This window comes from Oryctolagus cuniculus, chromosome 6 (assembly GCF_964237555.1).
Source record: "Oryctolagus cuniculus chromosome 6, mOryCun1.1, whole genome shotgun sequence".
Classification (NCBI taxonomy): domain Eukaryota; kingdom Metazoa; phylum Chordata; class Mammalia; order Lagomorpha; family Leporidae; genus Oryctolagus; species Oryctolagus cuniculus.
This window is the reverse complement of record NC_091437.1, coordinates 124,917,503-124,941,950: the sequence shown is the minus strand read 5'-3', so window position 1 is coordinate 124,941,950 and position 24,448 is coordinate 124,917,503. Positions and strand designations below refer to the sequence as shown.

At 39.4% G+C, this 24,448-nt stretch overlaps 1 protein-coding gene across 18 annotated transcripts in view; it reads right to left on the bottom strand.

Annotated features, from left to right (window-relative positions):
* Positions 1–24,448, bottom strand: part of VPS13B (vacuolar protein sorting 13 homolog B) — a 778,478-nt gene that overhangs the window by 407,567 nt on the left and 346,463 nt on the right. For all 18 annotated transcript variants that reach the window (XR_011389260.1, XR_011389259.1, XM_051844655.2 and 15 more), the window contains one exon: positions 13,581–13,815. Coding sequence is in view for 16 of the 18 variants with exons in the window: in XM_051844655.2 (XP_051700615.2) it covers positions 13,581–13,815 (235 nt within the window). In the remaining 2 variants the exon portion in view is untranslated. The remainder of the gene's footprint in view (positions 1–13,580; positions 13,816–24,448) is intronic.

Here is a 24,448-nt window from a genome sequence, read left to right as displayed (position 1 = left end):
ACTCAACCTAAATGCTATAACCCAAAAGTGGTACTTTGGAAATTTATATTTATTAAATAAGTTTTTTTTTTTTCAAATAAAAGGTGCTAATTACAATACAGAAAAACCCATATGGAAGTGCCAGTTGAATCCTGTCTGCTATGCTTATGATCCAGTTCCCTGCCATTTCTCCTGGGAAGGCAGCAGAAGATGGACCAAGTGTCTGTGACTTTGACCCTTACATGGGAGACCAGAATGGAGCTTATTTTGGCCTAGACCCAGCTGTTGCAACCATTAGTGGTATGGATGGAAAATCTTTCTTTTTGTGTCTCTTCCTGCTTCTACAGCTAGCTCATCTCTCTCTTGCGTGTGCACTCTCCCTTTCTCTCTTTAAAGATTTATTTACAACTTTTGGATTATAGAGGCTTTCCGCCCCATAACCTCCTTCCCACCTGCAACCATCCCATCTCCCACTCCCTCTCGCATCCCATTCTTCAGTAAGATTCATTTTTAATTGTCTTTATATACAGAAGATCAACTTAGTATATACTAAGTAAAGATTTCAAGAGACTGCATCTACACAGACACACAAAGTATAGAGTACTGTTTGAGTACAAGTTTTACCATTAATTCACATAGTAAAACACATTAAGGACAGAGATCCTACATGGGGAATAAGTGCACAGTGACTCCCGTTGTTGATTTAACAATTGACACTTATTTATGACGTCAGTAATCACCCGGGGCTCTTGTCATGAGTTGCCAAGGCTATGGAAGCCTCTTGAGTTCACAAACTCTGACCTTATTTAGACAAGGCCCTAGTCAAAGTAGAAGCTCTCTCCTCCCTTCAGAGAAAGGTACCTCCTTCTTTGATGTCCTGTTCTTTCTGCTGGGATCTCAATCACAGAGATCTTTCATTTAGATCTTTTTTTTTTTGCCACAGTGGCTTGGCCTTCCATGCCTGAGAAACTCTCATGGGCTTTTTAGCTGGATCTGAATGCCTTAAGGGCCGATTCTGAGGCCAGAGTGCTGTTTAGGGCATTTGCCATTCTATGAGTTTGCTGTGTATCCCGCTTCCCATGTTGGATTGTTCTCTCCTTTTGAATTCTATCAGTTTTTATTAGCAGACACTAGTCTTGTTTATGTGATCCCTTTGACACTTATTCCTATTGTTATGATCAATTATGAACTTAAACTGATCATGGTAAGTGATTTTTTTTAAAAGTTCAAAATAAAGTAAGTTGCTGACTAACTTAGTTAAAAAAAAGACTACAGTAACATTGTACACTTTAAAGATGAAGATTTGTTTAGTCCCTAAGACATTCATAATGTATCTAAACAATGAGAAAAATAAAATTTCTTATATATAAATACAAGTAGGAACTTTTGGCAGATATTCTGTAGGAATAAGAGGGATTTTAAATGAGGGTTAAACATATAAAGACTGTTGGGCAGTATATATCAATCCTTCTATGAAATCCAGTAGAAAAAAGGAAGTCTGATATTGTCACCACATCATTAAGAAACATCTCTGAAGGATTAGGTTTATAGCAACTTAATTGATCTACTACACTTGATAAACATGCTAAAAACAAATAAACCTGGGGCTGTCGCTGTGGCACAGCAGGTAAAGCTACTGTGTGTAGTGCTGGCATCCCATGTCTGCACCAATTCATGTCTCAGCTGCTCTACTTCTGATCCAGTTCTCAGCTAATGTGCTTGGGAAAGCAGCGGAAGATGGGAGACTGGGATGAAGCTTAGTTCTGGCCCAGCTCTGGCCACTGAGGCCAGCTGGGTAGTGAACCAGCAGAAGGAAGATTGTATTTTTGCCTCTGCCTCTCTGTCACTCCAGTTTTCAAATAAATAAATCTTAAAAATAAATAAAAATGACACATTTACTAAGTAAAATTGTACATATAGAATGTACTATGAATCAACTTCATAAAGTTTACTCATACACATATCAACAATACCTTCTTAAATTTATTAAAGAGCTTACAGGGAAAAACAATAACTATTAAGGCTAGGGAAGCCAGCAACTTAAAGTTAGGTGAAGTAAATGCCTGGAGGATGTCATAGAAAGCAAAACTGAACCTCCATGTTCACAACTAAAGCTGACTAAAGATAAAGCCTTAAAGGCCATTCACAGTGGAGAAACTGACGGAATATAAACTGGTACACATATTGGTACACACTGATGTTAGGGGAAAATACAAATAAAATTGTCCTATTCACATTCTCTCTGTATGACCCTCACAAACGCTACCAGAAAAATTAACCTTGAAGAGAAAGGATTGGGGGTGAGGGGAGAATATAGATCAATCTCACAACTTTAAGCCAGTCTTGATAAAAGTACAGCCTGAATTTTTCTAATAGGCATGAATATCTCTAGTTAAGAATTATTTCAAGGGTCCTGAAATAGGCATGCCCCTAAGACATCAAAAGTAAACTGAAACATATATATATGGAATCTTTCAGATTTATCTTAAAAAAATTTCTGTGGAGAAATTTCTAAGGATAAGAAGCAGCCCAGAAAATAAAAGAACCAACAAGCAAGAGTAGGCACAGTAGGCAAAGTCAGCAGGATGTAAATAATAATATAAATGTTTCATGAACAAAGAAAAAAAAAGGAGTTTTGAAATGTGAATAAAAATTAAGGAGTTAAAAAAAAATGAAAACATGATGAATAAAAATTTGAACTCAGGGGCCAGTGCTGTGGCATAGTAGGCTAAGCCTCTGCCTGTGTCACTGGAATCCTATACATGCAACAGTTCATGTTCCAGCTGTTCCTCTTCCAGTCCAGCTCTCTGCTATGGCCTGGGGAAGCAGTAGAAGATGGCCAAAGTGCTTGGGTCCCTGCTGCCACGAGGGAGACCTGGAAGAAGCTTCCTGACCTGTGCATCAGCACAGCACTGGCCATTGTGTACATCCAAGTAGTGAACCAGTGGATGGAAGACCTTTCTCTGTCTCTCCCTCTCTGTCTGTAACTCTAACTCTCAAATAATAAAAAATAAAATGTTAAATTCAATAAATAAAGTGCTAACTGGTCAAAAACAGGAAAATTGACCTGTGTTTTTAGATATTAAAATATGGTTTTCAGGCCGGTGGTGTGGTGCAGAGGGTAAAGCCGCTGCCTGTGGTGCCGGTATACAATATGGGCGCCAGTTCAAGTACCAGCTGCTCGCTTCCCATCCAGCTGTGCTATAGTAAGTAAAGCCACCACCTGCAGTGCTGGCATCCCATATGGGCTATGGTCCAAGTCCTGGCTGCTCCACTTCCGATCCAGCTCTCTGCTGTGGCCTGGGAAAGCAGCAGAAGACGGCCCAAGTGGTCAGGCTTCTGCACCCACATGGGAGACCCGGAAGAAGCTCCTGGCTTCAGATCTGTCCAGTTCCAGCCACTGCAGCCATTCGGAGAGTGAACAAGCAGATGGAAGACATCTCTCTCTGCCTCTGCCTCTGCCTCTCTATAACTTTGCCTTTCAAATAAATAAATAAATCTCTAAAAAAAATTGGTTGACCAGCACCGTGGCTCACTAGGCTAATCTTCCGCCTGTGGCACCGTCACCCCGGGTTCTAGTCCCGTTCGCTCCTCTTCCAGTCCAGCTCTCTGCTGTGGCCCAGAAGTGCAGTGGAGGATGGCCCAAGAGCTTGGGCCCTGCACCCACATGGGAGACCAGGGGAAGCACCTGGCTCCCGGCTTCAGATCAGCATGGTGTGCCAGCCGCAGCACACCGGCCGCGGGGGCCATTGGAGGGTAAACCAACGGAAAAAAGGAAGACCTTTCTCTCTCTCTCTCACTGTTCATGCTGCCTGTCAAAAAAAAAAAAAAAATTGGTTTGCTTCTGAAGAAACAGCTACTGCCAAAGAGAGAGAGATCTACTGGGTCCTAGGAATATTCTTTTTTTTTAAAGATTTATTTTATTTAAAGTCAAAGTTACACAGAGAGGAGAGGGAAGGAGGAAGGGAGAATGGGAGGAGAGGGAGACAGAGAGAGAGGGAGGGAGGGAGGGAGAGGTCTTCCATCTGTTGGTTCACTCCCCAGATGGCTGCAAGGACCAATCCGAAGCCGGGAGCCAGGAGCTTCCTTCGGGTTTCCCACATGGGTGCAGGGGCCCAAGGACTTGGGCCATCTTCTACTGTTATCCCAGGCCATAGCAGAGAGCTGGATCAGAAGAGGAGCAGTGGGACCAGAACCAGCACCCATACGGGATGCCAGTACTTCAGACCAGGGCCTTAACCCACTGAGCCACAGTGCCAGCCCCCTAGGAATATTCTTGACTTTGATTTAGGAAAGAAGGACTAAGCTGTGAAAGGAATACTAACACACTAAAATGCAGAGGATGGAAAATGTGGAATATCACCACATCTGGCCTACTACCAAATGTTGTAATAAAGTTTTACTAAACACAGCTTGATTCATTGACACATTGTATTTACCTGCTCCTATACCACAAGGTACAGCTAAGTACTTGCAATAGAAACCACAGAACTTACAAAACAAAATATTTACTCTCTAGCCCTTTACTGAAAATGTTTTCCAATTCCTACACTAGTTACATATGAGTAAATTTCAAAAAGCTAGTGGAAAAGTGGAATTTAAAGATAAGTTTATTTTGGTGAAAAAAAAATTTGGAAAGCCACACAGTTTTGTCATAGCACTTTTTCCTTGAACTTCTTTTAACACCTTTATACATCAATTAAATAGTATGTTTTAAAAATTAAAACAATTAAAATACATGACAATAATAAGAATAGTCTGGTCAGGAGGACTAAATTAAACTGTTTTAAGAAATTTGTTAGGGGCTGGCACTGTGGCATACTGGGTAAAATCATGGCCCTGTGGCACTAGCATCCCATATGGGCACCAGTTAAAGTCCTGGCTGCTCCATTTCCAATCCAGCTTCCTGCTAATGCGCCTGGGAAAGTAGCAGAAGATGGCACAAGTGCTCGAGCCACTGTACCCACATAGGAGACCCAGTAGAAGCTCCTGGTTCCTGGCTTCAGACTGGCCTAGCTCTGGCCATTGAGGCTGTGGGGAGCAACTCGGACTAGACTAAGTTACTGGAATTAAGACTTATTCTATGTATCTGCTCTCCCACAATATGGTGCTGAAAGGGAGTAAATAACTTCTACACAGCTGCCTCTTGCCAGCTTGACTGATGAGCTGCAGGAGCTGATCTTGCTCCTGATTGGAGGAGAGCAGTGTGCTCAGCGTGTGGGTAGCAGAGTTGGGATTGGTGGAAGAGGACTATAAAGGAGGAGAGAGACAACATGCACCGGGAACATCCGGAAAACATCTGAGCAGCCCCCGAGAAAGCCGGCCGGCGGTGTGCCGCTCCCTCACGGAAGTGGGGAAAGTGGCAGGGGGAGCCGCCCCTCCACGGAGGTGGAGGGGTTGGCAGCCAACCAGGGAAGGACCAGCAGTAAACCCGGGAAGGGCCGAGCAGGCAAAAGAACAACGCAGGGTTTAGTGTCGTTCCTCCATGAAGAGGGGGGGCGACATAATGGTGCCGTGACTCAGATAGGAAACCTAGGAGGGAAGAAGTGGGAAAATACCGGAGAGAGAGACTAGCAAAGAGCCTAGGGAAAAGCCGGACGGAAAAAGTGCCGGGAGAAATCTAGGGTTGAAAGTGAAAGTGAAAGGAAGAAGAAACAGACTCGGATACGGACTACGGGGGGAAGCTGGGAGAAATCTAAGATTGAAAGCAAAAGTGAAAGCTAGAAGAAACAGACTGGGATACAGACTGATGGGAGAAGCCAGGAGAAATGAGAGAGAAATATTGTTGGAAGAAAAGTTAGGAAACATACCGGGTAGAGAAAAATATGTTAGGGAAAATGAAGCTGCGGGGTAGGCCGAAGCGGAGACGTAAGCTAGGTTGGGATTCGTCAAGTCAGCCCGGGGAGCAAAAGGCGAAAAACTAAAACCAGAAGCGGAGACGTAAGCTAGGTTGGAATCCGTCAGATTAGCCCGGGGAGCAAAAGATGGGAAGCCAAACCGAAAAGCGGAGACGTAAGCTAGGTTGGAATTCGTCAGGTTAGCCCGGGGAACTTAGACTGAAAACTAAACCGAGAAGCGGAAACTTGAGCTAGGCTGTGATTCACGGAAGCCGCCGCACGCAGAGAAAGTGCGCGGGGCACAAGCGGAGAGAGCACACGGGGCGCGAGTAGATAGGAGAGCGTGGGGCTGGCGTGGAGGCCGTGGTGCGGGTGCGAAGGGCGCGGAGACCACGGAGCGCGCGCGAAGCTGGGAAGCCGCGCAGATGAGAGAAGTGTGGGCTGAAGCCGCGCAGAGCCGGGAAGCCGCTGCGGGGCGAGGCTCCGAGAAGCCGCCTCGGGGCGTTCGCCAGGAAGCCGCGGGGATAAGAGAAACAGAAGTATAGAAGTAAAATGAGAGAAATAGGAATGCTGGCAGATAGAAGTAAAATAGGAGAGATAGGAATGCCCGGAGATAGAGAAATGGAGAAAAATAAGGCCTCCCCACAACACGGCAATGAGAGGGCTTGGATTCGGTCTGCCTGATTAGGCGATAAGCACCAGCAGGCAGCTCGAGCAGGGTATGAGCCGCAGGTCACCGAAGACAGGCACGTTATCAACACCAATAAGTCTCCCCACAATATGGCAATGAGAGAGCTTGGATTCGGTCTGTCTGATTAGTAAGGCGATAAACATCTGCAGGCAGAATATCCGCTGCAGGTCACCAAAGATAGGCACGAATCAACATCAATAAGTCTCCCCACAATACAGCATTGAGAGGGCTTGGATTCAGTCTGCCTGATTAGTAAGGCAATAAGCACTTGCAGGCAGCTCGAGCAGAGCATGCACTGCAGGGCACCGAACACAGGCACGCATCAGCGCCTAAAAACCTCCTTACAACATGGCGAAGAGAGGACCCGGATTCAGTTTGCCTGATTGGTAGGGCTTGTAAGCACCTGTGGGCAACTCTAGCAAGCAGAGCAGAGTGTGTGCCACGGGGCACCGAAGACAGGCATGTATCAACGCCAAAAAATAAAAAGAAAGGGGGAACTGTGGGGAGCAACTCGGACTAGACTAAGTTACTGGAATTAAGACTTATTCTATGCATCTGCTCTCCCACAATATGGTGCTGAAAGGGAGTAAACAACTTCTACACAGCTGCCTCTTGCCAGCTTGACTGATGAGCTGCAGGAGCTGATCTTGCTCCTGATTGGAGGAGAGCAGCGTGCTCGGCATGTGGGTAGCAGAGCTGGGATTGGTGGAAGAGGACTATAAAGGAGGAGAGAGACAACATGCACCGGGAACATCCGGATAACATCTGAGCAGCCCCCGAGAGAGCCGGCTGGCAGTGTGCCGCTCCCCCACGGAAGTGGGGAAAGTGGCAGGGGGAGCCGCCCCTCCACGGAGGTGGAGGGGTTGGCAGCCAACCCGGGAAGGACCAGCAGTAAACCCGGGAAGGGCCGAGCAGGCAAAAGAACAACGCAGGGTTTAGTGTCGTTCCTCCATGAAGAGGGGGAGCGACAGAGGCCATTTGGGGAATGAACCAGCAGATGGAATATTTCTCTCTCTCTCTATGCCTCTTCTCTCTCTCTCTCTCTCTCATTTTGCCTTTTGAATAAATAAATAAATCTTTAAAAAAATAAAAATAAAGGAATACAAATCAAGAAGGAAGAAGTCAAACTATCCCTCTTTGCAGACGATATGATTCTGTACTTAGAGGATCCAAAGAACTCTACTAAGAGACTATTGGAACTCATAGAGGAGTTTGGCAAAGTGGCAGGATATAAAATCAATGCACAAAAATCAACAGCCTTTGTATACACAAGCAATGCCATGACTGAGAAAGAGCTGCTAAGATCAATCCCATTCACAATAGCTACAAAAACAATCAGATACCTTGGAATAAACTTAACCAAGGACGTTAAAGATCTCTACGATGAAAACTACAAAACCTTAAAGAAAGAAATAGAAGAGGATACCAAAAAATGGAAAAATCTTCCATGCTCATGGATTGGAAGAATCAACATAATCAAAATGTCCATTCTCCCAAAAGCAATTTATAGATTCAATGCAATCCCAATCAAGATACCAAAGACATTCTTCGCAGATCTAGAAAAAATGATGCTGAAATTCATATGGAGGCACAAGAGACCTCGAATAGCTAAAGCAATCTTGTACAACAAAAACAAAGCCGGAGGCATCACAATACCAGACTTCAGGACATACTACAGGGCAGTTGTAATCAAAACAGCATGGTACTGGTACAGAAACAGATGGATAGACCAATGGAACAGAATTGAAACACCAGAAATCAACCCAAACATCTACAGCCAACTTATATTTGATCAAGGATCTAAAACTAATTCCTGGAGCAAGGACAGTCTATTCAATAAATGGTGCTGGGAAAACTGGATTTCCACGTGCAGAAGCATGAAGCAAGACCCCTACCTTACACCTTACACAAAAATCCACTCAACGTGGATTAAAGACCTAAATCTACGTCCTGACACCATTAAGTTATTAGAGAACATTGAAGAAACCCTTCAAGATATTGGCACAGGCAAAGAATTTCTGGAAAAGACCCGGGAGGCACAGACAGTCAAAGCCAAAATCAACTATTGGGATTGCATCAAATTGAGAAGTTTCTGTACTGCAAAAGAAACAGTCAGGAGAGTGAAGAGACAACTGACAGAATGGGAAAAAATATTTGCAAACTATGCAACAGATAAAGGGTTAATAACCAGAATCTACAAAGAGATCAAGAAACTCCACAAAAACAAAACCAACAACCCACTTAAGAGATGGGCCAAGGACCTCAATAGACATTTTTCAAAAGAGGAAATCCAAATGGCCAACAGGCACATGAAAAAATGTTCAAGGTCACTAGCAATCAGGGAAATGCAAATCAAAAGCACAATGAGGTTTCACCTCACCCCGGTTAGAATGGCTCACATACAGAAATCTACCAACAACAGATGCTGGCGAGGATGTGGGGAAAAAGGGACACTAACCCACTGTTGGTGGGAATGCAAACTGGTCAAGCCACTATGGAAATCAGTCTGGAGATTCCTCAGAAACCTGAATATAACCCTACCATTCGACCCAGCCATCCCACTCCTTGGAATTTACCCAAAGGAGTTTAAATTGATAAACAAAAAAGCGGTCTGCACCCTAATGTTTATTGCAGCACAATTCGCAATAGCCAAGACCTGGAACCAACCTAAATGCCCATCAACGGTAGACTGGATAAAGAAATTATGGGATATGTATTCTTTAGAGTACTATACCGCAGTAAGAAACAACGAAATCCAGTCATTTGCAACAAAATGGAGGAATCTGGAACACATCATGCTGAGTGAAGTAAGCCAGTCCCAAAGGGACAAATACCATATGTTCTCCCTGGTCGGTGACAACTGACTGAACACCAAAAAGGAAACCTCCTGAAGTGAAATGGACACTATGAGAAATGGTGACTTGATCAGCAAGCCCTGACTGCTAATGGACAACTTAATACATTATCCCTCATAGTATTTTTTTTTTTGTCTGTTCTACTTAATATGACTGGTTTAATTCTGTAATTATCACACAGTTATTCTTAAGTGTTGAAAATTAACTGAAATGTGATCCCTGTTAAACATAAGAGTGGGAATAAGAGAGGGAAGAGATGTATAATTTGGGGCATGCTCGGGCTGACTTGCCCCAATTGGTAGAGTTGGAAACATACCAGGGGATTCCAATTCAATCCCATCAAGGTGGCATGTGCCAATGCCATCTCACTACTCCAAGTGATCAATTTCAGTTCACAATTGATCATAATGAAAGGACTAAGAGTCAAAGGGAGCACATAAACAAGTCTAGTATCTGCTAACACCAACCGATAGAATAAATAAAGGGGAGAGTGATCCAACATGGGAAGTGAGATACTCAGCAGACTCATAGAATGGCGGATGTCCTAAATAGCACTCTGGCCTCAGAATCAGCCCTAAAGGCACTCGGATCTGGCTGAAAAGCCCATGAGAGTATTTCAGGCATGGAAAGCCAAGACACTCTGGCAAAAAGATCTCTGTGAGTGAGATCCCAGTGGAAAGAACAGGTCTTCAAAGAGGGAGGTGCCTTTCTCTGAAGGGAGGAGAGAACCTCCACTTTGACTATGACCTTGTCTAAACAAGATAAGAGTTGGAGAACTCAAGGGGCTTCCATAGCCTTGGAAACTCATAACTGGTGCATAGGGAGATTACTGATGCCATAAACAGGAGTGTCAATTTGTAAAGTCAACAACAGGAGTCACTGTGCACTTACTCCTCATGTAGGATCTCTGTCCTTAACGTGCTGTACACTGAGGCTTAATGCTATAATGAGTACTCAAACAGTATATTTCACTTTGTGTTTCTATGGGGGTGCAAACGACTGAAATCTTTGCTTAATGTACACTAAACTGATCTTCTGTAAAAAAAAAAAAAAAAAAAAAAAAAAAGAAAGAAATTATCAATTCCCAACTTGACTCTCACTGGGATTAAACATGACAATAGGTCTGATCTGATTTCATCATCATTTAAAAAAAAAATCATCTGTTATTTCTCACTTTATGTTTCTGTGTGGGAGCAAACTGCTGAAATACTTACTTAAGGTATACTAAGCTGATCTTCTGTATATTAAGATAATCGAAAATGAATCTTGATGTGAATGGAAGGGGAGAGGGAGTGGGAAAGGGGAGGGTTGTGGGTGGGAGGGACGGTATTGGGGGGGAAGCCATTGTAACACATGAGTCGTACTTTGGAAATTTATATTCATTAAATAAAAGATAAAAAAAAAAGATGGAATGTAGGCACTAAAAAAAAAAATATATGGATATAATATGTGATGTTTAAATCAGAATAAACATAACTATCTCCTAAAAAAAAAATAAAATAAAATAAAAATAAATGCTGTGTGCAGGAGCATGAACAGATTAATTACATAATTTAATAAATTAAATTAAATATTAAATTGATATTAAATTAAATTTAATAAATTAAATTAAATATAAAAATAACATTTAAATAAATTAAATATGTTGTTAATATTTCTAAGACTGCAATTCACATTGTGGAAGAAATGCTAATGATAGTGAGGGAATGATTAAATACATGGCAGAATAAGAGGAATTAAAGAATATATTATGAAGAATATCATCAAGACAGTAAAAAGACAACCAGTAAGATTGGGAGAAATATATGCAATCATACATCTGAGAAGGATATACTTTCTAGAGTATAAAAAAGAACTCTTATGACTTAACAGGAGAAGGTAAACAACCCAGTGAAAAAACTGGGCAAAAGATTTGAACAGCACTATACTTAACAAGATATATAAGTGGCCACCAAACACATGAAAATATGTTCAACATCATTACAACAACATCGACAACATCAGCATCATCATTAGGGAAATGCAAATCAAAGCCACAATGAGATACTACTTTGTATCTCATGGCTGGAATCAACCAACCATATAAACAGAGAATAGACAATAACAAATTACAACAGGGACATGGAGCAATTAGGATCTTCAGACACTGATGAAGGATTATAAAATAATGCAGACACTTTGGACAATAGTATGGCAATTTCTATCTCACTCAACATTTCCACTCCCAGGAACGTAATTAATAAAAATTAAATCATGCCCATGGAAACCTATAAAGCAATGTTCAGACAAGCCAAAAAGCAGAAATAATCCAAAAGCTCACCAACTGATGACTGTATAAAAAAAGTGGCATACCCACAAATAGAATATTATTCATCCATAAAAGAGTAAAGACTGCTACAATATGCCAAATTAATCAACCTTAATATATTATGATAAGTGAAGGAAACCTTGGTCACAGAAGACCCTATACTACATGATTCCACTCATATGAAATGTATAAAACAGAATTCATAGAGATAGAAGTAGATTAGTGGTTGCCAGAGGATGGTAAGAGGGTGAAAGGAGAGTTACCCCCTAAGGGTATAGCATTTCTTTTTTGAGAGATAAAACTGTTCTAAAACTCTATGGGTCAACAGTTGTACAACACAACAAATATACTAAAATTGCTTAGCTTTACACATCAAAGAGAATTATAGATATGAATTATGTCTGGAAAAACTGTGAGATGTATACAAATGAGTTTTAACAAAAAAAAAGTAAAACTAATTATGATTTTACAAAAAATCATTCCAGGGATTGAAAAGAATGTAGGGAACATTCCATTTCACAAGAGTTTTGAAGCTAGCATACCCTTGATATGCTGCACAGAAGCTTTTGTACATAAGAATACCCAACAGCCAAAAACAAAGAATGAATATGTCAACAATGCTAGACAAAGGAACCTTGCATCAAGCCCTACATCCAATGAACTCTAAACAAGTTCCTCTAAGTCTTATAAATCTATGATTTTATGAAAATGGTATTCATAGCACTAAGGACCAACATTCATTTTCAGCAGTAAAATCATGCTTATTTCTGATAAGAAAACTGGAATTCAAAGAAAATATCAGTACAGAAAAAAAGGAGAAATCAACATCAACAGTGGAATAAAAAAATTGCATAGACAATGTACTTCTCAGTGACAGTAAAAGCATATTTGATGATCTGTATGATATCAGGACTCAAATACATACTTCTAATAATATGAACAAGGCACTGACCTGTTTAGCACAAAAATTTGAGCTATGTTATTAAAATATACATTCATATTACTTACTTTGTGACTTGAAACTTTTCCAAGTACATATATTGTTTGAAATGAATATGTCAAAGTTCAAAAGGTACGAATTTGAAACTGAAACACCATAACAACAGAAATCAAGTACTTCTGGGAGAATCATAACTATTTTCTTTATTTTTTTTGACAGGTAGAGTTGACAGTGAGAGAGAGAGAGACAGAGAGAAAGGTCTTCCTTCCATTGGTTCACCCCCAAAATGGCCGCTACAGCTGGTGCACCACGCCGATCTGAAGCCAGGAGCCACATGCTTCCTCCTGGTCTCCCATGCGGGTGCAGGGCCCAAGCACTTGGGCCACCCTCCACTGCCTTCCTGGGCCACAGCAGAGAGCTGGACTGGAAGAGGAGCATCCGGGACAGAATCCAGCATCCCAAACAGGACTAGAACCCAGAGTGCCAACGCCGCAAGCAGAGGATTAGCCAAGTGAATCACAGGGCCAGCCGAGAATCATAACTTTAACAATTATTTTTGCAAGTTAATTAGAAATCTAGAAATTTATTATGGCTATATAAATAATATATCCATCCAATTATTTATATAAAATATACCCATCTGTAAGTCAAATACACTAAATAAGATGAACTTAATTGTTACCCTTAGTTCAGTCTAACGGAAACAGCCAAAACAAATTTCTTCCCAAGAAAATTTTTCCTACGTTTATGTTACCATACATTGTATATGGTCTTTCATACACAATTTATATTTATATATATGAATATATAACTAGGAATACAAGGTAGATAAATGGCATTAGTTCACCACTTTGTCATAAAAATCTATGAAAAGCCTGATGTACACATACACTGGCATGTTTAAAAAACAACAAAACTAAAAATACCAGTATAAAATATTAACCATAGGAAGAATTATTTTAAATTATACCTTCTTCGAGGATGGGTCGTGGTATGACAAACGGAATCTCCTGCAGAGGCTCCATATACTTGTGACCAGCACTAATAATCTTTATTTGAGGCAAACAGAGAACAAGTGTTCCTGGCATGCTGGTTTGTCCATGGTACCAACTTCTTACTGTTCCAGGAATATCACCGGACACAATTGTACTTGGAGAAGGCAGGCTATCATTTGGAATGAACACACAACAAGACTGTAATTCAAGCTAGAAAAGAAAAGCAGAATTAAAATGTTTGAATCAGACTAAACAAATATCTAACATTTTCCCCAGAATAAATAGGCAAGCAAACAAACAAAATCCTATGAATGTAGTATGTAAGTTATTTTTAGTAAGGAACCTAACAAACACTTGAAAATCTTCTGCTTTCTTGCTATAAACTTGATCAAAAGCCCTAGTGATATGAGATGTAAATATATCTGCCCTTCCAGAGTTCTTTCCAAGAAACAAGATTTAATTAAAAAGTGTGCTGCAGATAAAACAAGGTAGGAAAGTCCTCATTCTTCTGGACTTTATCAGAATTTGTTAACACTTTGACACTTACCAAATAAGGCCTTAGAACTGACTAGTATCTTACAGCTTCTATTTTAAAAAGAGGTTGGGGGTAGGAGGCTATTTTTATGTGAAATTGGCACTCATTTTTTTTTACAATTTAAAATATGAAAAAAGATGTTTAAAACATTCAGTTTATAGCACTAAACAACCATTAAAGAACATGTTTATATTACATCTTTTAACACCTATATACAATGACTCAAGTATTGTGAATAAACAGATACACAGTAGTATGAAAAATCAGAAGACAAAAATCACAGCATTATTTCTTCTTTTATCATTATTAAAATTATCACCTAGATAGTAATTTCACATTAAATTTTTATGTTCAACTGTTCCCAGTATTGTTACTTAAGTTGCCAGGACCTTAAAGGGGTAAGATAAAACTAAGTTAAGTCCAAACCAAATACTGAATTCAATATGAGTTCTTAATTCAAAAGCAATGTAGATTAAAATCTGTTAGTCTTACTTGGCTCTTACAAATATCTGGTTATTAAATTTCCACAATTAGTAAACTTGAATTATTTTTTCCTCCCCAGATACAGAATTATTTTTTAAAACAAATATAAACTAGTACCTGTTGACTTTCTATGATCTTGGCATACAAAGATATTAATCTGAAGGTGTGATAATTTTTTTTTCCTTTATAAATGCTTGGACATCTTAGGAAACTACATTAGCAAAGAGATTTTTGTGAGAATTTTATAAAACTACAGCTTAAGATAATACTCCTTTTCATGGGGGTAATATACTCCTTAGTGAGAACAGATGACAAGTAACAGGTTTGGAATTCCTTGATATGATGAAAATTTCACCAACCTATTGATAGGCAAAACTGTCTTTGTTTCACATTTCTGGGCTTAGACAAACTAATGAACTCAGTGAAGAAAAATGTAAGTAAAATTCTGTATAAATAAATGTGTTGGTTCACGACATATGAGCTCATTTTTTTTAGTTCTAGAATTTTATTTTGCAGCTTAGAAAATTTAAGTATGTGTTTAAGTAGTTGATGGATCTAAGATCAAAACATTTTTCATTTATTCTAGAATTCGAAGTTTATATTGTCTTAGATACAATTATACCTTTAAATATTTAATATAATTTGTTCACGGTCTTTAATAGACCAATTTAAGGTGGTATATTAACAGCATATTCTACTCTATTAAATCAGGTTGAAATATCATATGATGAAGAGGCAGTATTTCATATTTCATGTAGAGGTTGATACTAGGCTGAAAAATGCTTTGACATGAGAGGTATTAGGTATAAAAAGCTGCCACAAATATTTAAATATGCCCTTAGAAACAAATTCAAATTGTACCAGAATAACAAAACATACTTTGATTCCACTAATTCAAAAATCAAATTTTTCATCAAGTTTAAACAATCTGAGCAATGAATACAAAATCAATAATATACTGGCATGACATGTATAACACCACCCAAAGAAATGCTTTCTAAAACATGATATATGTTCTGAGGATGCCTTTAATGATAAGAATTAAAACATATACTTAACCCAAATTACTGAAAAATATTATAATGTTACATCTATTATATACACTAAAGCTATCACATAAATCTTTTTACTTTTAAAATAACTGCTACAAATGTATGTCTAAAATTGTGGTTTTAATGTAAAATGTTGAGTGATTTATATTACTGAATATAAATCTGAAGCAGTAAATTTTACATTAATGTAAGGATCTGACAATCCAAGGGAAAGAAAATGAAGTAATCTGCCAGTAAGAAGTCCTCAAGCTGGGGGTCAGATCATGTTCATGGAAACCATCTGGTTGGGACCCTCTGAGCCACACCAAACACAAATGATCTTTTAAAAAAATATCCTATTCATTAATGCATCACAGCTGCACTGAGTGTTACTTCATTTTTCCATGGCAACATCTTTTCTGTTTCAAGGATCCTGTTTCAGTTTTGGTAGCAACGTGTTCTTTTGCCAATATTGAACACATTCATGTGTTAAAGAGAAGGGATTATTACAAATTCTTGAAGTAGAACCACCTCTATTTTCATTCCCATTTTGCCAAGGGCTACATATCTAAGTATTATATACTGAAGATAAACCCGTAAACTAAAAATAATTTGGTATTCCTAGTTTAATAGACCAAATAATTGCCATGCATTTTTCTGAAGTTTCAACTTTATGTGTTCTTACAGTGCACATACACCCAAACAAACACTCTTGTATATTCCTAACCCTACCTGAGAGGTTTGGCAAACAGACTGCTCTGATTTATGTGCTCTTTAATTCTGATAACAATTCATTTAAAAACAAAGAAAGATTTCTCTTACACATTATTCTAAAACTAGTCATTATGCACTGCCCATCCTAAACAGCACTTTATATACAAACTCTGTCAAACACTGTACCATATTTCTTGCCTTTTGAAATAATAATCCAATAAGCAACATATTTCTTTATTTAAACTTGAAACATGTTATCATTATAATTTGCAAAACTTCTATAGAATGAAATAATGTACCATGTGTGAATATATTTTATTCTTCAGTAAACAATTTCAAATAAAAAACAAAAGCAAAGAAATATCGTAGGTTGCATTTCATTATTTTTTCCTTTTTTTATTCATACATTCTTTAATATCTACCATGAACTCAGCTGAAAGTTTGGAGTACAGAAACAAAAGACATAGTTCCAGCCCTAAAAAGCTTAAAATATTTTTCAATATTAAAATCCTTATAAAATTTTCCCAGAATAAAAGCTATATAAAGTAAAACACTTTGTCTAGCTTATTCACTCTGTGGTCTTAGTACATGAACTAGTACGTACTAGGTATTTAATAAACAATTGTTATATAAGTGAAAACAATTATTTTTATTAGCATCAGATACTGATGCTTCATACCGATGTTTTATACAAGTATAAAACAGTTCTCTCTATAGCAGCATCCTATAAGGGTAATTATAATTAATAAAACTGAATTGTTGGTTAGATGTGTTCTACTCCAGCTGTGGGATCTTTTTTAATCTTTTATGGCTTCAGTTGCATCATCTTTAAAGAGTAAAGTCATTAACAGAATGAAGGTTTTACATAGTATATGCCACCTCAATGTTTGCTAAATAAGTCAATAACAAACACCACACATCTACTGTATGTCAGATTCAACATATTCACTTCCATAGATTTATAAAAGATAGTCAACAGTGCATTTTTAATGCAATTGCTTATGGTTAAACCATGTACTACATAGGGATCACAAAAATACAATATTCCAACTGCACTACAACAAATACATAAACTATAGCCCTAATAACTGCTGTCCGATTTTATAACTTTTCAATGCATTGCGAAAATACATTGGATATCTTCATATATAGAAATATAAATATATCCAATTAAGGGCCTGAAATTAAAAATTTCAGAAATGAACCTTGGTTTCTTCTTTTCTAGAGGTTATAAATCTCATCTTCTCCATAAAAAGTTGTCAAGCAGAAAACATGAAAAAAAAATTCCTAAATCTGAATTACTGTGAAATGGTTATCACTTGTTCAGTATCTGTAGACAAGCATGTTGGCCTGTGTGCATAATTTGTAAGCATTAAATAAAACAACTTAATTTTATAATTAAAGTGACTGACAGTTGATCCATCTGTCCTGACACATCTAGCCCTAAATTTATTCCTAAAGTTAAATTAGAGTTCACTGGATATCAGGACATCAAACAATACGATTTAATTTTCTAAGAGAGAAAATTCTATAGGTCTTGCTTAATCAGCTTATGGTGCTTTTGACACTAGACTGACACTTATCAAAATCCAACAGAATGTGGGAAGCAGCCCCACTACAGTAGTAACAAATCATTATTAGCAAAAGGGATACCAGGACAGTTGCAGTAAAAATTTTAAAGTCCATTAGATTATACTGTCTACTTAGAACACTTCAGAGATTATCAAATACCAACCAACTTACCGAACAATATAGGACATGTCATAGGATGCAATACAAACATTAGTGTAAATGGGGGAAAAAAGACAAAAACCTGAATTAGGCAGAAAACTAGGGCAATATTCTCCTTTCTTAGTGAATTCCATGCCTCAGTATTTCTCTTTATCAACTGCATGACATTACCAAATAAATGCTTCTAGATAAAATATAAAATAAAATTTAAAAAGTTTTTAAAATATGACTTTCTGAAATATAATACATTGAGAAAACTGCAAAGAATCAGTCATAACGACCTGTTGTTAAAATACTCAAAATAAAGCTCATACATGAAAAGAAAAATAATCTCAAGACTGCATGCAGATTTATAAAATTATCCATTCTAACAGAAGAAGAAAGGTCTTTTTTCTTATTAAAAAACAAATCAGGGGGCCAGCACTGTGGTATAGTAGGCTGAGCCTACACCGTGGCACCAGCATAACATACAGGTGCCGGTTCGTGCCCTGGCTGCTTCTCTTCTGATCTAATTCTCTGCTTATGGCCTGGGAAAGCAATGGAAGATGACCCACATGCTTGGGTCCCTGCAACCACCTGGGAGACCCAGAAGAAACTCCTGGCCCCTTTGGATTGGCCCAGCTCTGGCCAATGTGGCCTTCTGGGGAATCAACCAACAGTTGGAAGATCTCTCTCTAACTCTGCCTCTCAAAAAATAAATAAAATCTTTTAAAAAATCAGTTATAGCAAATGTTGTTTATATATTTAGGCAATGTACGTCTTTCTATCCTAAGTAAAAAAGAGGACAAGCTTAGCAAATACCACCTTTGGCTCCAAAAATCAACTTTCCAGAAAATCTGATTCCCAACACATTTACTTGCTCAAACATCTACTAAAAGAATTATCTTCTGATGACTCAAAGTTATGATGCTCTGCTTTGTCTGATGACAACTTCATAGTTTTCTATTTTATATGTTAGTTCATAAAACATCTTGGGAAACGGACAATAGTTTTAAAAAAAACCTCAGAATTTTAGAGCCTAGATTTTCTTATTCTTTTTTTAAAGCTTTTATTTAATGAATACAATTTTCATAGGTACAACTTTAGGAACATAGTGTTTTTTTGCCCCCAACCTACCCTCCCTTCCCCACTCCTGTCTCACTTCCTACTCCCTCTCCCATCACATTTTTCTTTAAGATTCATTTTTAATTCCAACTCTATACTAAGTAAGGATTTCAACAGTTTGAACACATACACACACACTGTAAAAAGTACTGTCTGAGAACAAGTTTTGCAGTTAATTTTCATAGTACAACTCAGTACGGACAGAGGTTCCACATGAAGAATGAGTGTATAGTGACTTCTGTTGTTAATTTATCAATTAACACTCTTATTTATGACCTCAGTGATCACCTGAGCTGCCAAGGCTATGGAAGCCTTTTGTGATCGCAGACTTCGTCAGTATTCAGACAAGGCCATAAGCAAAGTGGAAAAGTAGAAGTTCTCTCCTCCCTTCATAGAAAAGCACATCCTTCATGGTTGGCCCCTTCTTTCTACTGGGGTCCTCATTCACACAGATCCTTCATGTAGGATATTTTTGTCACAGTGTCTTGGCTTTCCATGTCTGCATTGTAGAGCCTAGATTTTAATTTTTTTTTTCTTTTGACAGGCAGAGTTAGACAGTGAGAGAGAGAATCAGAGAGAAAGGTCTTCCTTTTTCCGTTGGTTCACCCCCAAAGTGGCCGCTACGGCCGGCGCGCTGCACCAATCCAAAGCCAGGAGCCAGGTGCTGCCTCCTGGTCTCCCATGCGGGCGCAGGGCCCAAGGACTTGGGCCATCCTCCACTGCACTCTCGAGCCACAGCAGAGAGCTGGACTGGAAGAGGAGCAACCAGGACAGAATCTGGCGCCCCAACCAGGAGAGAACCTGGGGTGCCTATTTAATCTATTTGATAAAATTTGCAGGACACATTAACCTCTGGAAATGTTTAAATATATGTGCTGCCGAAGCAAGCACGGGCAATGCTTAAATATACAATATGTTCAACACAGGGCTAAGACTACAGTAAGGCAAGCACAATACCCAGGTCATATTCAAGATAACCTAACAAGGATAAACATGTATCATTTAGTATTTCTGTAATTATATGTATATTTTTACTCTGCATGCTTACAAAAAATAACAAAATAAACTGCACACTTATAAATGGTGAGGGAGATAAACTGTGTTATGTATACTTTATCACAATTAAAAAGAAAAGGATGAGAAGCACCATCATATCTACTTATAATTAATTTAGTACATATAAGATTAAGTTCATTAAGACACTAGCATTATTAAAAAAAAAAAAACAACACAGGAATGTTACAATTGGAAGTAACCTTAAACATTACATAATCTAATCATTACATACTACTGATGAGCCAAGTAAAGCCCATAGTTAACATTCAGAATTGTATACTACTGACTACTGGCTCCTCAAAATTCCACACACGCTTGGCTTCAACTCCTACATTTCTGACCACTGCCTTACAATTTCCTGATTGTAAACTCATTTTGGTTCCAAGTACATTTACTTAAATGTGTTTGGAAATGGTAGTCTCTTGATCCACTGCTCTTTTACCTTTACATGGTTTTTTGAATGACTCATTCTCCTGCTTTTAACCATGTGCAAATGACTTTCAATATTATAAATCTACTCTTTCTTAAAAAGAAGTTTTCCTTAAACTCCAGGTATGAATATATTACTCTCTAACAGATATCTGAATATCTCACAGGTATTTCGAATACAATGTGTAAATTCAAAGTCCCTATTTGCTTCTAGACTGAAAAGCTGCTTCTCCCTTCATCTAATGGTATTGTTTATCTACCCAATCTGCCTCAGCCAGAAAAACCACTAATTATCAAGTGTTGCTGATTTTACCCCACTAATTTAAGGACCAATGTCCAACCTGGCTTACTGTCTAGTGTTTGGAAACCATGTTTCCATATAAGAACCTAAAAAAATCTGGGCTCTGTTACTTCAGCCTGACAAGAAGGGGACATTCTCCAGTGTATCTTTAAAAATAAAAAAAGATTTCTTTCTTTCTTTATTTGAAAGGCAGAGTTACAGAGAAAGGAAGAGACAAAGAGCAAGAGAATCTTCCATTTGCTGATCCAATCACCAAATGGCTGAGGTGGCCAGGCTGGGCCAGGCTGGAGCCAGGAGACTGGAACTTCAGCTGGATCTCCCACATGAGTGCAGGGTTCTAAGTACTTGGGGTATCCCTCTGTTGCTTTCCCCAAGTACGTTAGCAAGGAGTCTCCAGTTTTTCTTATGTTGTGGAATACCGATGTGCCTAAATATTTGCTTATACATACTATATTTTAGATACCACTTGCAATCTTACATTAGAATACAATGGCCCTTCTATATCAAGAAGAATAAATCCCTTAGATAAAATGGTGGAGGTATCTGCATGTAACCTATGCAGTTCTCCTGTATACTTAAACTTATCTCTAGGTTACTTATAATACCCAACAAAACGTCAATACTATCAAAACAGTTTTATGCTGCGTTGTTTACATGGGTGATTGAATCCAGAAATGCAGAACCTGTGGATATAAAAAGTAGACTTCATTTTCCCAGAGTTGTCAAATAATCATATAACCTACTATTTACTATCTTTCATGACCTTTTTTATAGGACATCTCAAAATTATACCAAGGGGGCCAGTACTGTGACACAGCAGGTTAAACCATAGCCTGCAGTGTCAGCATTCCATATGGGCACCAGTTCATGTCTGGCTTCTGCATTCCAGCTCCCTGATAACATGCTTAAGAAAGCAGCAGAAGATGGCCCAAGTTTCTGGGCCCCTGCACCCATGTGGGAAACCCAGAGGAAGCTTCTCTGGCTATGGCCAGGCACATTCCTGGCCCTTTTGGCCATCTGCATAGTCAACCAGCGAATGGAAGATCTCTGTCTCTCCTTCTCTCTTAACTCTACCTTTCAAATAAATAAATATTTTTAAAAAATTATATCACGGCTGGCGCCATGGCTCACTAGCCTAATCCTCCGCCTTGCGGCGCCGGCACACCGGGTTCTAGTCCCGGTCGGGGCGCTGGATTCTGTCCCAGTTGTCCCTCTTCCAGGTCAGCTCTCTGCTGTGGCCAGGGAGTACAGTGGAGGATGGCCCAAGTCCTTGGGCCCTGCACCCCATGGGAGACCAGGAGAAGCACCTGGCTCCTGCCTTCAGATCAGCGTGGTGCGCCGGCCGCGGCGGCCATTGGAGGGTGAACCAACGGCAAAAGGAAGACCTTTCTCTCTGTCTCTCTCACTGTCCACTCTGCCTGTCAAAAAAAAATTATATCAAAAAAGAGAAACTATACCACATTATTCAGGCAAGATGGCAGAATAGGAAGGGAGCACACTGATAATCCGGGGAGAGACAGTTTAATAAAAGTGGAAATACTGCAGGTTCAAGGAAGAGTAGGGGAGGAAACAGCAGAAGAAACTCTTCCGGAACGCGTGATTCACAGTGGACCTGCGTGGAGAGCGTGGGAGCCCACAGTTCGGGACACCAGTGGCAGACTCAACACACCAGCGGTGGAACGTGAGGTGAGCCGAACCTCAATAGCCCGAGACACCGGCAGGCAAGCAGAGAGAGGAGACTAGAGGGAACGACCCCCGGGGTGGGGAAAGTTCACCAGGCAAACTAGAAGAGAGAGAGAGAGAGAGAGAAAAAAGGTGACTGGTACGGACACGGGTTTCTCTCTCTCCACTCACCTCTCAAGGGCGAGCAAGACAAAGAGCAGGCGCTATCTTGGACATACGTCATGAGCAGAGCGACCTCAGGTCTGCACCGGCCCTGAGCCTAGCAGAAAAACCTGACTCTGGGCGGGACCAATTAACAGGAGATTAGGATCTAGTAAATTTGTGGTGCTACTGAACTGAGACTGTGAAAAAAGAGACGGTGGGGGAGAGAACTCACAGAATTCACGTGAGTACTCTCCAGAGATGCTACAATTCCGTAACTTTGGCAACCCAGTGGGAGACTGAAGGAGAATTTGAGCCCACTCTGAGGGCCAAACAGATTCCCTGTGTGGTCCTTGGGAAAGAGCTTCCGATCTCTGGCTCCTGTGGGTATATCATTTGCCTGCTAACTACCTCCAACTTCATTCAGCTGTGTGGAATTACTTCCCTTTTGAATCAAAAAAAGAAAGAAAGAGAGAGAGAGAAAGATCTACCACGCCTAACCTGGGAGTGTCACCTTTGGCACACCAAACAGAGCTCTCAGGTCACACCCATCTCAAGCCCTAAGGCTCCATCAAAAACAGACAGTCCACTTAATCTAGAGTCATAGAATAACAAGAAAAAGCACCACAGTGAAGAAACCAAATATCTCCAATATGCCAAATAACAAACGCAAAAACCGAGGTAATAAAAACAAGGAAGTCACCATGACGCCCCCAAATGAAAAAGACACCCCAATTCAAGATTATGAAGATGATGATATAGAAGAAATGCAAGAAGCAGATCTCAAAAAATTGATAAGAACATTAAGAAGTTCTCAAAAACAAATTCTTGAACTACAGAAATCCTTAATGGACAAGATAAAAAAATCTCTCTCATGAAAATGAAATATTAAGGAGGAATCAAAATGAAACGAAACAACTAGTACAACAGGAAACTGTGATAGTGATGAGAAATCATAATGAAGTGAAGAATTCAATAGATCAAATGAAAAACACAATAGAGAGCCTTACAAACAGAATGGGAGAAGCAGAAGAGAGAATAACGGACTTAGAAGACAGAGAACAGGAAAGGATACAGTCAGACCAAAGAAAAGAAGAGGAAATCAGAAATCTAAAACATATTGTCAGGAATCTTCAGGATACTATTAAAAAACCCAACATTCGGGTTCTAGGAGTTCCTGAAGGCATGGAGAGGGAGAAAGGATTAGAAGGCCTTTTTAGTGAGATATTAGCAGAAAATTTCCCAGGTTTGGAGAAGGACAGAGAAATCCTAGTACAGGAAGCTCACAGAACCCCTAATAAACACGACCAAAAGAGATCCTCACCACGACACATTGTAATTAAACTCTCCACAGTGAAACATAAAGAAAAGATCCTCAAATGTGCAAGAGACAAACGTCAGATTACTCTCAGAGGATCTCCAATCAGACTCACAGCTGACTTCTCATCAGAAACTCTACAAGCTAGGAGGGAATGGCGAGATATAGCCCAGGTACTAAGAGAGAACAACTGCCAGCCCAGAATATTATATCCTGCAAAGCTCTCATTTGTGAATGAAGGTGAAATAAAGACTTTTCATAGCAAACAGAAATTGAAAGAATTTGTCGCCACTCGACCAGCCCTGCAAAAGATGCTT